We start from the raw sequence: 12,599 nt of genomic DNA, 5'->3' as shown, positions 1-12,599 counted from the left end.
AGCCCGACCAGGCCGAGCCCCGGGGGGGGGGGGGGGGGGCGCGGGCCCTGCGGCGTGGCCGGCGGGTGGGACACGTGCCTTCAGGGGTCCTCTGGGACCACCTTTCTCAAGCCAGCGCAGGGTTCAAAGGGCTGTGGGCTCCGGGCCTCTCCAGGCGGGCGGGAGTGTGTGTGTGCGTGTGTGTGTGTGTGTGTCTGCTGTGTGTGCCGTGGACAAGACCGTCTACCTCCCAGGAGGGGCAAGGGCCCTGCCCGCCCCTCTTGGCTCATTCTTATCTGGGAAGCGGGACGCGGGGGTCACTTCTGCCCAGCCCTCCTGCCCCTGCTGCAGGGGCCTCGCTGGCGGGGGTCTCCCTGCTGCAGGAGGGGAAGGGCTGGCTGTGTGTCCCGGAAGGTTGCACCTCCGTTCTGTCAGCAGGCCTGCTGGAGGGGAGGGGGGGGCCCTGGAGGCAGGTGCAGAGGTGGGAGGGCCCTCTGACCCCTCAGTCACAGGCAAGAATGGACATGCTCCGTGCCCGAGGTTCCCGGTGAGTGCAGCCGAGCAGTCCCGCAGCCGGGGATCCTGTCCCCCGCCCGTGTGGGCTGCCGCCCGCAGGGAGCGTCTGTCTGTCTGGCTGGGCTGCCAGGGCCCACTCCTGCCTCAGTGGGTCTGGACTCCGCCTTCCTGGGGTCCTCGTTCACGCTCCATGTTTAACTTGTCTGAGCAATAAAGCCTGGCCGTGGTCTGAATGCTTGCTCGCGCACTCTGCCTGCTCCTTTCTCCCTCTGATACCGTGAGTGCGGGGGCCGGGATCGCTGGTCCTGGGAGGAACTGCCCTTTTATCGAGGACCTTCTGTGCTGCTGGCCCTGTCCCAGGTCTGCTGGCAGCATCTCAGACAGGCAAGTGGCTTGTCGAGGTCACACAGCCGGGAAGGGCCGGGGCCTGTCGGATGGGGCCGTCGTGTGGCCAGGCTCTCCCTCCCAGGCTGCCTTGCCCCTTCTCTCTGCCTCCCTGGGACCCCACCGGGCGGGCCTTGCCTGGGGCATTAGGCCATGGTAGCCTTGGCTGAGAGTTTGGGTCTGGCCGAGCCTGGCTGCTGCGTGGGCTCCCCCACCTACGACAGACCCCGTTCCCTTCCACGCCAGGGCCGAGAGCCTGATTTATTTTTACAAACGGGGTGAACACGGTTTACAGACAGGGGCACTTAAGAGCCCTGTTCCCAGAGATCGGGTGGGTGTAGGAGGAAGGTCTGTACTGGGCTTTGTGCCCTGGCCTGGGAGTCCAGAATGTTCTCTGTGGCATCCACAGCTTTCAGAAGTGCAGATCTGTCTTCCTCCCTGTGGTTAGGACGCTCAATGGTGACTAAGTGATCAGAACAAAATGGCACGACGACGTCCTGGTGTGGAGCCGTCCACTGCCTCTTGCCCTGCCTGGCTCTGTCCTCATTGCAGCCCTGTGTGGGGGCATCCTCTGAGCCTGAGTAAGCGCCAAGGCCCTGGGGTCACCCAGCAGGGCCTTGTCCTGGACCTCGGGCTGTGTACTCCCCTGCTCAGCCCCGGCTTCATCCTGGACCCCGGGCCACGTACTCCCCTGTGGCCCATGGCTGTCTCCTCTGCCAGCGGGTCTTGGCCGACGAGCGTGCGGCACGGCTGAGCTGGGGCCCAGCCCGCCCAGAGCCAGAAGCGCACTCGGGGGGCCTGTCGTGCTTCTGTCTGGTCCTGGGCTCCGTCTGATGGCGTGTTGCTGTCGCCCCCCGGGCTTGGGGTTCAGGCTTGTGGCCAGCACAGAGGCCCGGCGTCCAGTGCTCGGCCCCTCCCAGGTGGGGACCCTGACCTAGTGCAGGAAGGACCTCCTCCCAGTGCGGAAGAAGGACTCGATCTGCTCCAGCGACCGGCCCTTGGTCTCAGGCACGCAGCAGCCGGTGAACAGCAGGTTGACCAAGCAGATGGCAGCAAAGAAGAAGAAAGGCACCTGGAGGCCAAAGGCATTCTGGGGACATGGAGGGAATGCCTGGTCACCCGGGGGCTCCCAGCACGCTCCTGCTTATCCCAGCGGGCCTCTCTGGGCTCCACAGCCTCCCGCAGGAACTGCAAATGCTTTAGTCATCCCCCCCCAGTCCCGTCCCCCAGGCCCTCAGGTCTGGGGCGGCCTCCCCGTGGTGCCGGGCCCCGAGGACTTCCTCCACTCGAGGGCAGCAGCCTGCCCAGGCCTGGACCTGGGGCCCGGACCTCTGGTCTCCGCCTCGGCTCGGTCCCCACCCCCCACCCCCCCCACCTCTCTCCCTCGCTGCCCGGCGCCGCCACCACAGCCTGGCTGGGAGCGCACCCCACACGCCCTCCTGCCTTGCCCCGAGCTCGTCTGTGCCTCTCTGCTGGGGCTGTGCTCGCTCTGGGTTCCCCCGACCCTGCCCTGACGCACTGGCTCCACCAGGGCAGGCACCGGCCGAGCTGCCCGGGGAGGGGTTTGAACCAAGTGTGTGTGTGTGTGTGTGTGTGTGTGTGTGTGTGGCACGGGGGAAGCGGGCACAGAGCCGGATGTGGGCTGACCAGCAGAGATCCACGCTGAGAGACCCAAACTGCCATGTGGACGAGTGCGGCCTTCTGGGCTTGGTCCCGCCCTGGCCCGGGAGGACCCCTGTGTGGCACTTAGAGGCCGTGCCCTTGAAGCCCTGAGCTCAGCCCCCGGCACTCACCACCACCAGCAGGAAGGACTTGGTGAGGGCGAAGGCGGTGAGCCAGCTGACCAGCACGCAGAGCCCCGAGGCCACCCCGCGGGCTTGCAGGGGCAGGATCTCGGACATCAGGAGCCAGGTGATGGGCCCCCAGCCCATGGCGTAGCCTGCCGACACAGGGGACGTGGGGCCTCTTCTGCCTCCACTGAGCTGCCGAGACCCCGCCCCAACCACCCTGACAGACCAGGACAGCGGTGCCCTGCCCGTGCCCTAGCACGTCCCCCACACCTAAGCCCCAGACAGCCCCTCTCTGGCTGGCCTTCGGCCCTCCCGGCCCCCGCCCCCCGCCCATCCTGGTGGGGTCACGGCCACACCTACCCATGATGAAGAGCATGGTGGCCACCAGGGGCACCAGGGTAAGGTAGCTGGTGGGTGCGGCCAGGGGCTGCTCCGTGCCCCCCAAGGGCGCGCTCTCGAGCTCCACGGTGCTGTTGGGAGTCGGAGGCTTTGGACCGAGGTGGACATACAGCCCCAGCGTCAGGTTGGCAGCAAACATGATGGTGGCTGTGGACAGACCGGTGGCCCTCGGAGGGGCCGGGACCGTCTGAGCCCGGTGCTTCCTCAGCACCCTGCAACCCGTGCGGCCCATTTCTCATCCAGGCCGCCGTCGTGGCCCGTCTGCGACCGGACACTTCCTGCAGAGCTCTGACCCTGCCCGCGTGTGAGCTGCTGTCACACCCACCGTGTGGCTCACGACTGGCTCGTTTGCTCACCCAAGCCCCAGCAGGTCTTTGTGGAGCAGCTCGTGGCCGCCAGGCCCTCTGCTGGGCGCTGGTGGGGGCAGGGCCAGCAGGGCAGGTCTGACCCGGCCATCCCCCCCTCGCCCCGGGGCTCCCAGTCACGTGGGCCGGCACACAATCGGCGGTGGCTGCGGGAGGAGTGGGCCAGTGCAGGGGCCAGGCCGGTGCTCACCTGAGACAAAGAGCAGGACCTTGCGGCCAGCCAGGTCCATGGTGAGGGCAGCAATCAGCACGGAGAAGAGCCTCACGGCCCCCACAATGGCTGCGTCATCCTTCGGGGGCTGCAGGGAGGGAGCCACCGGGGGCTGAGGGACGCTGGCCTGCCGCTCCTGTCCCACCCGTCCCGCACACGGCGCTGCAGGGCGCTCAGACGCCAAGCCGTGGCCACAGCTCCTTCGGCGCGTACCGTGTGCCGGGCACTTCCTCTGCTCACCCAGCCGGGCCCCCTCAGCCAGGGCGCACGCAACTGCCGCCCCCGCCCCCGAGCCCGAGGCCGGCAGAGAGTCCGGGCATCACGGTGACTCGTGGGACTGCACTGTCACTAATCTCTAAATCTCATCTCCCTTCGAGCCCAGGACGGGCCGACGGAGGCCCCCTCTCTGCTATCTCCATTCTACAGAGGCGGAAGCTGAGGTCTGCAGGGGCGTGGCAGATGCTCTGAACCTGGGGGTCCACGGCGCCCCCCCCCCCCGCCCCCCCGGGCTCTCTCTGCGTTTCTATACAGGGGGTTCCTCTGCAGTCCCGTCTGGCTTAAGACACGTGAGGTTACGCGCAAACGTGCTTCTGAGAACAGGTGCGGGGCACAACGAGGGCGGAGAGAGCCCGGCGGGCTCCACACGGCGCATGCGCCCCCGACCCGAGGTGCGGAGCAGGTGCTCGGTAAGGGACGGCCCCCGCGGACACGGGGGGGGGGGGGGTGGGCAGAGCCGGGGCGGTGTGGGGCCCGGGTCTCACCAGCAGGACGGCGGTGCCTTCGAAGATGGGCTGCAGGTAGACAAGGATGGGCGTGACGCCCGTCAGCTGCTGCAGGAAGCGCATCAGCAGGGCGATGGCGATGGGCCGGTACACGTGGGGGCTCCGGGCCTCGGCCCACGACACGCGGGTGCTCTGCGAACGTGAAGCTGCTCCCGAGGCGGCTGCGCCCGCCCCTCCGGCAGCCCCCACCCTGCCCCGGACTCCCTTCTCCCTTCCTCCCAGAAAAGACCCTGGGCACTGAGGCGGTCCGGCCACAGACCCCCGCCCGCCCCAGGCTCTTGGGGGAGCGGGTGGGACAAGGCAGATGTCTGCTGGTCAGGATCTCCGGGCGCCCAGGCATCGGCAGCGCGGAGCACGCGCTCTGGGTCGCGGCCACGCCTCCCCTTCCCCTCGTTCTCGGAGGTGGGATCCGCCGTCTACCCCCCCCCCACCCCCCCAGGACGAGCCGCCAAGGCTCGGGCCCAGTGGCCGGCTGCACCACCCAGGGCCTCGCACCCACCCTCCCGCACCTGTCTCTGGACGTTGTCCTGGATCTGCGAGAACTCCCAGCGGGTGTCGGTGTCGGCCCCGCGCAGCCAGGCCAGCGCCCGCAGCGCCTCCGCGTCCCTGCCCCGCGACAGCAGGAAGCGGGGGGAGTTGGGCATGAAGCTGAGCAACAGGGTCATGACGAGCACAGGCCCTTCCCCGGCCACAGCCAGCCAGCGCCACGGCAGCAGGAGGCCTGGAGGTGACGACGGGGTGAGCGGCCGGCGTCCAGGCTACACGTCCAGTCCCCTCCTGTCGACGCCTCTGAGCGACCTGCTCCGTCCTCAAGCGCTAGTCCCAGGGCCGTCTCCTACAGGAAGCCTACCCTGCTTGCCTCAGGCCTCCGCGGTCTAAACCAGGAGGGGCTACAGGGATGGCTTGGCCTGAAGGAGGTTCTCGGAGTGTCTCAAGGGCCACGGCAGGGGGACGGCGGGGTAGACGGAGCAGGCAAGGCCCCGGGCTACTATCTCCAAACCCCCACCCCACCTCAACCGGATGCACCCTGCTCTCTTTTCCGTATGGGCCCAGAGAGAGGCAGAGCGCTGCCTAGAGGTACGCAGCCCAGTGCTGGCTGAGCAAGTATCTTGTCCCCCGGCTCGGGGTTTGCTCTGGGGCACATTCGCTGCCTTTCCACCCACGGCTGCTCAGCAGCGGCGCCCTGTTACCCGCCCGCCCGCACACAGGAGGTGCCCATTGCTCATCTGGACAATACTTGCCAAGGGCGTAGAGGGACAGTGACCCGAATACTGCCATGAGCTGGGGCGTGGCCCCCAGGGCCCCACGAACACCCGGGGGAGCGATCTCAGACACGTACACCTGCAAGACACATCGGGCCGCACGGCCTCTGGTGAGAGTTTAGGGTCCGGGGCCCGGCCCGAGACGGGAGAGGTGGCCCTGTGAACCTCGGGAGGTGAGAAGCGGGGGCTTCAGGTGGGGTTCTCATCCTGATCGGGACTCAGTCCATTTCCCCGTCGAGTGGGCAGAGGCACTCGGCTCCGAAAATGGGTGGCCTGGCGTGGGGCACTGTGGGAGGAGTCCGAGGGATGGCTCGGCTCGGGGCAGACACTTCCCCTTCCCCCCTTGCTTCGTGCAGATTTTCTCCAATTGAGCAATGTGCCTGACTGTCAGGAAATGGGGTAGGAACTATGGGGAGTCCAGAGTGAGGTCAGCTGGGGCCAGATTTCCCCGAAATGGGTTGCCCTGGTGGAGGTAAGCTGAGGCTCCCTGGCAAACACACCCCCCGCCGACCAGATGGCTCGAGGGTCAGGAGGCTTTAGCAACACGGGGGCCAACTCGGCGGCCGAGGCGGTGAGGGGCGGTCCTGGCCTTACCGGGATGCAGGCAGCTGTGAGCCCCCCGGCGAAGCCTGTCATCGTCCTCCCCAGCAGCAGCATCCAGAAGCCGTGGGCGCCTGCCATGAGCGCGTAGCCAGCTGCCGAGGGTACGGCTGAGAACATGATGCTGAGCTTCCGGCCCAGGAGGTCATTGAGGACCATGGCACTGAGGCCCCCAGCCGCCGCGCCCAAGGTGAAAACGGACTGCAGGAAAGGAGTGCACGGCAGACGTGTGTGGGCACCCCGCACTCCCGCCCCACCCCCCATCAGAGCCCAGAGGCAGCTGCTTTTCCAGGCTGACCGTGGGATCCTGGGGTGCAGGACTCAGGCCCTGAATGGTAGTGAGCCTCCCATCTCCGGGCGTGTACAAGCAGCATGTGCATAGCCATTTCCTAAGAGGTGCCACCGTAGGGAGGCCTGCTCTGCAGAGGATGTGGGGCCGTGTGTCCATGGTGGTTCTGCTCAGCTGAACGCTTAAAAGTCTGATACTAGAGTATAGCAGACAGGAGTATTCTATAACCTAAAGCCCCTGGCATTTTTAGACTTGGGGATTCTTGGATTCCCTGTAGAGTGGAGTGAGTAGCATCCGGTCAGTGACTTGGGCACGTTGCTTGGTCTATCTGAGCCTCAGTTTCGTTAGCTGCTTTATGGGGGGTGGGGGGGGGGCAGGAGTACCCACTCTTAGGGTTGGCCCCGGGAGTTAACCAGCTCTCACGTAAAGTATCCAGCACATCCCTGGCGCATACTAAGTGCTCGGCACACACTGGGTATTATCTTAGCTACTGTGTTGTCATTGTACATTTGAGGCTGCTAAGATTGGAATTCTGGAATTCTGGGACTCTTGGGGCCTCTGCTCTTCCCTTCCACTCGCCCACACTCTGTCCTGGGACCCCCCTCGCCCCAGCTGGCACCTCTTTCCATCGGCATCTGATGCCCTGTCCCCCATCATCCAGAGAGGCGTCTGCTCTGCTGTGACAGCCCGGCTATGGGTGGCGGGGGCAGTCTGGGGAGCCCTCAACCCCCCAGGGGTGAGACCTGGAGGGGCACCTCCCCACTTGTTCCTTCCCACACCTTCTCCTTCAGCTCTCACTTCCTCCTTCTATTTCAGAGCCATCATCTGGCCTCACTCACCCACTGCCCCTCCTGCCGCCCAGCGTGATTGGGGTGGATGGGGGAGGGGGAAGACCAGGGCCCTAGAGGGGGCCCCACGCCTGAGATTTTGGGCGTCCCTGGCTTCGTGGGTCCCTGCTCACTCTGCCCTGCCCACCTCCAGCTCAGAGCATGGCTCTTACCCCAAACCAGGATGCCTGGGTTTTGGTCAGCCTCAGGTCTGGGTCCAAGGACAGCTCCAGAGCAGGGATGACAGGGGACGTGTAGACCAGGGCGTACCCAAAGCTGAAATTGCCCAGCACGGCAGCAAAGGTAGCCAGGAACACCCTCTTGTTCTGTGGGGCCCTGGTGGGGGGGTGGGAAGAACGATGAGGTCTTTGAGTTCCTCCTCCCCCAACTGCTGAACAATGGCTGCCCGCTCAGGCTGTGAGGGCAGCGCTTGGCGAGGGCTGGCTCCAGGGCCAGACTGCCAGCTCCCGGAGCCTGAGTGTCATCTCGCTTGGAGAATTCCCCAGGACGGTCCCCAAAGCCCATCCCCGTGGCTGAGGCACGGGTGAAGGAGCACTCTTCTCTAGAAGAGGAGGCTTGGTTTCTGCCACCAGCTTTGCCACTGAAGCTTGCCGTGTGACCTTAGGCAAGCCCCTCGCCCTCTCTGGCTTTCACTCACCCTATCTGAGGCAGTTGGGGGCTGGGCCCGGTACAGGGGGTGTGGGGGGGGGAGCAGCTCCTTAAATAAAACGAGGGTGTCTGGGGGCAGGAGGGGACCAGATGGACCCTTGGTGGACACTCATGGAAGGTCAGAGAAGGCCCAAGGCGGAAGCCAGCCCCTGCCCGCAGCCCCCATGCCCAGCGACTCTCACCCGACTCGCGTCCTCTCCCCCGGCGACGGGGACGACTTCTCAGGGAAGGTGTCATAGTCCGGGCCCTCGGCCCCCAGCAGCGGCTCCTGCATGGCCGGCCCCTCCTGGCAGTGTCCGTGCCGCCGCCGCCGCCGCCGCCGCCGCAGAGTGGCCGGGTGCTGGGGGACAGCTCCGGGCCGGGAGGCGCGTCGGGCCGCAGCGGCGCCGAGCATCCGGCCCGGGCCGCAGCCCCGCCCCTCGGCCGCGATTGGCTGCCAGGCGGCCCTGCGGAGCGGGCGCGGGCCAATGGGGCAGCCGCGAGCGGTGCGGATGCTCGGGTGCCGGGGCTGGGCGCGGGCGGGGTGCGGGGCCCGGCCGGGCTTTCCCGGGGCGCGGACCCGGGGACGGGGCGGGGTGCGGGGCTCGGCCGGGCTTTCCCGGGGCCGGAGCCCGGGGGCGGGGCGGGTGCCGGGGGCAGGGCTCCGTTGGGGCTTTCCGGCGGCGCGGCCCTGGGGGCGGGGCGCGGACTGGGGCGCGGAGCTCTGGCTGGGGGTGTGGGGGCGTGGCTGGGCTCCAAATGGGCGTCACCCGTGCCTCGTGAGCCCCCGAGAACCTCCCGGGCTGGCCCCGAGGATGGGCACCCCGCGCCCAACGAGGAGACTCGACAGCCTTGCGGGGCCTGGAGGCAGAGCCCCTGCGGATTCGTCCGTGTGCAATGTGGGGGGGACTGCGGACCACCCTCGGGTCCGGCGCCCGTGGCTCCTACAGGCCGGAGGAACCGAGCCCCGAGGGGCGCAGCGACTCGCCAAGGTCACAGGGAGAACCCTGGTCTCCAGCGAAGGCAGGACTCCGTCCCTGCTACCTCGCGTCCTGAGTCACCGCTGGCCCTGCTTCCTCCCCTCCGGGGACGAGGTGCATTCGGGCTGAACCGCATCCCCGACAGCCAGTGTGTGTGTGTGTGTGTGTGTGTGTGTGTGTGTGTGTGACCCAGAGAAGAGAGGGTGGTGGCTCCAGCGGCACAGACTTGCATTTTCCCCGTTTCTGGTCTTTTTTGATTGCAGGAATAAACGGCTTGTTGAGAATCTTCCAGGTAATAAGATAAAATTACAAGATAAGAGAAGCAGAAACTGAATATCCCAGGAAGCTCCCCCTCCAACAACAGCACAGTCACTGGGGCCCGCTGCCCCCTGTGGGCTTCTTCCGGGAGCGGCTGGATCCCACCCCCTTCTGCGGCCCCTAACCCGGCCGTGCCCCGTGTTATGTTTGAACTGATCCTTTGTTGTTGAACACTTAGGTTATTTCCAAGTTCTAGCTATTGTAACAGCGGGTTGTTTGAAAAAGGTGTTATATAGGGGTGCCTGGGCTGCTCAGTCAGTTAAGGGTAGGACTCGACTGCGGCTCAGGTCTCCATCTCACACTCGGGTTGTGGCATCGAGCTGTGTCTGCTTGGGATTCTCTCCGCCTCTCTTGTGCTCGCTCACAAATGCTTGCTCTCTCTCAAAAATAAACAGATAAACGTTAAAAGGAAAAAAGGTACCATTCCCTTTTACTATGGAAATCCAACTAGTAGACCCACAGGAAAAACAGGCTCCGGAAAGCCCCATCCATCACCCTGCTGGCATTTCCGTGTCTTTCCCCACCTGCGTCTAATCTTCATATTTTCCCATTATTTTCGTTGCGCGTGTATACCGCTGTGTGACCACTTTACGTATTTTAAGCCTTTTATTGCCGTAAAGGACACAGGCTTTGGATCCAGCACCCAATAAATGGTGACTCTCGTCGCTGGTGTTGCACAAGCCTTGTAACCGTATTTTAACAATTGAGATATAACCTGAGTTTGTTCAGGAATCTTCTGTCATGGGCATTAAGGCTATTTCAAACATGTTTGCTTTTAAAATTAGTGATTCAATGGCCATCTTTGTCGTTAAAGGATGATTTCCTCCACCAAGGATGTTTCTCTGGTCCTTGGACCTCTTTTAACTACCATCTCCCTCACTGGGTCACTTGGGCCTTCTCTCTTGCCACCTGGGCCTGCCCTAGATGGGCTGCTTGGGGACCTGGCCTCTGGGACGGGGTGGGGCTCTCCTCCTCCCCCCTGCCCCCCTTCCCGTGCCTGGCACGGCGCAGGCACATAGGGGTGCCAAGAGGTCCCTGCTCAATTTCCTGAGCCCCTTCCAGCCCCCTCAGGGAGTTGTCCGCTCAGAAGAAGCAGAGAGCACTTGCCTGGGGGTGGGAGCACCCATTCTGCTTCCCCTCTGGCCCGGACACACCCACAGCAGGGGCCGGTCCCTCATTTCCCCGCCCCCCATCTCCAGTCCCTCCCCGAGGGAGGCCCCAAGGAGGGTGGGTTCTTTAGAAGAAGGTTCCCTAGTTGATCCAATCAAGCTGCCACTGGTCGCTGCCTGCACTCGGGAACGTGGCAGGTCCCTGCACTGGGGAACGTGGCCGGTCCCGGGCGTGGGAGCCGCCTCCCGCCCTGGCCAGAAGGTAAACGTCCTGCAGAGCTGCCTGGGGTGGGGAGGGGCTGGGTGGAGACCACCTCCGACTCCTGGGCTGTCTCCATCCCTGGCCGATCCTGGGTGCTGGAGCTTAGCCAACGAGTTCATGCACAGTCTGCCCCTGTGCAGACGAGGAGCCTGAGGTCCAAGAGGACCCAGGATGCTGTGACCACCTCTGCCAACCTCTGGGGCTTCTCGGGAACCCTGCTCCGGGGAGGTGCTTCCTTCTCTGAACCTGGGTTTTCTCAACTGTAAAACGGATGTAATCTGGTGCCCACCGCCCCAGCCACTGTGTGGGCAGAGGGCAGCTGGCAGGCCTTGATGGGGCTTCTCCCGCAGTTTGACAGAGTTCCCCCCAGATGAGTCCTAGGCTTCTAAGTGCCCAAGAAACCAGCAGAGCCGCATTCCAGATCCCCTGGCACAAGGGCAAAGGTCTCGGGGGCTGTGGTGCCGGACCTGACTTTCCAGCCCCAGTCGTCTCAAGAGAGAAGGTAAGGGGTTGAGGGGCGGGGAGGAGATGCCAATAGCCCAGGCGCTACTGTCTCATCTGGTCCCTGTCCTCCCTGGTGGCCTTTGGCATCCCGGTTTTACAGCGGAGAAAACTGAGGCTCAGGGAGTCACTGCCCAGGGTCACCTCGGGGACCTCTGGTCACCTGCTATGTCTGGAGGGCCTCCCAGAGGAGAGGGATGGGACGGCCAGGCAGAGAGTGCGACGCTTCCCAGAGGAATTCCTGTCCCTCAGGTCCCCCTTCCCACAGATGGGCCGGCCAGGGCCCCCCGGGGAGAAGGTCGCTGACACCCAGCTGTCTGGTGCCCCTGCCGCCCTCCACCATGCCCTTGGAGATGCCATCCTCGGTCCCGAGGACTCGGACCTGGTGCCCTCTGTGACCCTGGCCGCAGCCCTGGTCCTGGTGTTCCTCCTGCTCTTGGCCTGGCTGGTGTAACACAGGCCCCTCTGAGTCTGCTGCTGCTGTGGCCTCCGAGGCAGAGGGTGGCGTATCTGTTGGCCGGGCTGGGCGGGAGTCAAGAGTGGAGCTCCAGGAGCAGATCCAGGGACGGGGCTGGAGGGTGGGGGTCTGCAGAGGCGGGGAGTTGGGGGTAAGAGTGTGGGGAAAACTTGTGGCCTCTGTCTATGGCAGCCCCCGTGGGACCCCAGGAAGACCCCAAGGCCCCCCTACTGGAGAGCGGGAACCCAGGGGAGCCCTAGTCTCTGCTTTCCAACCTCACTGCTGGAGGCTCAGCCCTCCAGATGGCCGCAGATGGTGGGCTAAGAGCCTGGGGCCCCAGAAAGTGCTGCGGCAGATGGGGCTCAAATCCACCTCATCCAGGTTTGCCGCAGCGCCGGAGTCCCCATCTTTGCACGACCATCCGGGTGCTGCAAATAAAGCCAGGTGATCCCTGGGAACTTGTGGAACGAAATCAAAGGGAGTCCAGAAATGAGCGTTCCAGCCCAGGCTCTGGCCACGAAGGGTTGTGCCGGTCCATGTGGTCTTGGCCCGCCACCTGCTGGCTGAAGTGAGAATTGCACCATCTGCGGTGCGATCCCTTTGGGGGTTCCTCAGGGCAGAGGAGGTGAGGGTGTTTTATTCCTCAAACTGGAAAAATGTGAGATTATGGATTAAGCACAAGTCCTGTTACTTAGAGAGAGCTTCTTTTACCATTTGCTATTTATCTTCGTTCCTTTCAGTTCTGTATCTATAATTTTGCCCCCAAAATATCCCCGGGAAGGGGGTGGAGGGGGTGGGAGAGAATTGTGTACATCGGGGGGGCAGTGGTGATGGGTCACACTGCCCGGGGTCACTGGAGTCTTGCTGCGCCATGGTGGCCCCGTCCTGGACCTTGACAAAGGAAGGCACGCGTTGCTGAG

General features: G+C 64.7%; 1 protein-coding gene across 2 annotated transcripts; it reads right to left on the bottom strand.

Annotated features, from left to right (window-relative positions):
* Window positions 1–884: 884 nt before the first annotated feature.
* On the bottom strand, window positions 885–8,441 carry SLC2A6 (solute carrier family 2 member 6). 2 transcript variants are annotated; one of them, XM_030306533.2, is made up of 10 exons: window positions 8,256–8,441; window positions 7,578–7,740; window positions 6,283–6,489; window positions 5,668–5,767; window positions 4,936–5,147; window positions 4,406–4,435; window positions 3,624–3,732; window positions 3,030–3,215; window positions 2,673–2,818; window positions 885–1,969 (listed from the first exon to the last, which is right to left on the bottom strand). In XM_030306533.2, exons 1-10 carry the CDS (start codon window positions 8,345–8,347, stop codon window positions 1,814–1,816), a joined length of 1,401 nt encoding a protein of 466 aa, XP_030162393.1. In that variant the 5' UTR covers window positions 8,348–8,441; the 3' UTR covers window positions 885–1,813. The 2 variants fall into 2 exon arrangements, with proteins under 2 accessions (XP_030162393.1, XP_030162392.1); XM_030306532.1 differs by having other exon boundaries at window positions 4,406–4,558; window positions 8,256–8,440.
* Window positions 8,442–12,599: the final 4,158 nt, after the last annotated feature.

This window comes from Lynx canadensis, chromosome D4 (assembly GCF_007474595.2).
Source record: "Lynx canadensis isolate LIC74 chromosome D4, mLynCan4.pri.v2, whole genome shotgun sequence".
NCBI classification, from domain to species: Eukaryota; Metazoa; Chordata; class Mammalia; order Carnivora; family Felidae; genus Lynx; species Lynx canadensis.
The sequence above is the reverse complement of the archived record's forward strand: the minus strand, read 5'-3'. Positions and strand labels throughout refer to the sequence as shown.

Coding starts and splice junctions, on each gene's coding strand:
- SLC2A6 (XM_030306532.1), bottom strand. CDS start 8,347: ATGCAGGAGCCGCTGCTGGGGGCCGAGGGCCCGGACTATGACACCTTC. Junction 6,490..7,577: donor CCCAGGCATCCTGGTTTGGG/GTAAGAGCCATG, acceptor CCTTTCCTGCAG/TCCGTTTTCACCTTGGGCGC. Junction 2,819..3,029: donor CACCATGCTCTTCATCATGG/GTAGGTGTGGCC, acceptor CTGTGTCGGCAG/GCTACGCCATGGGCTGGGGG.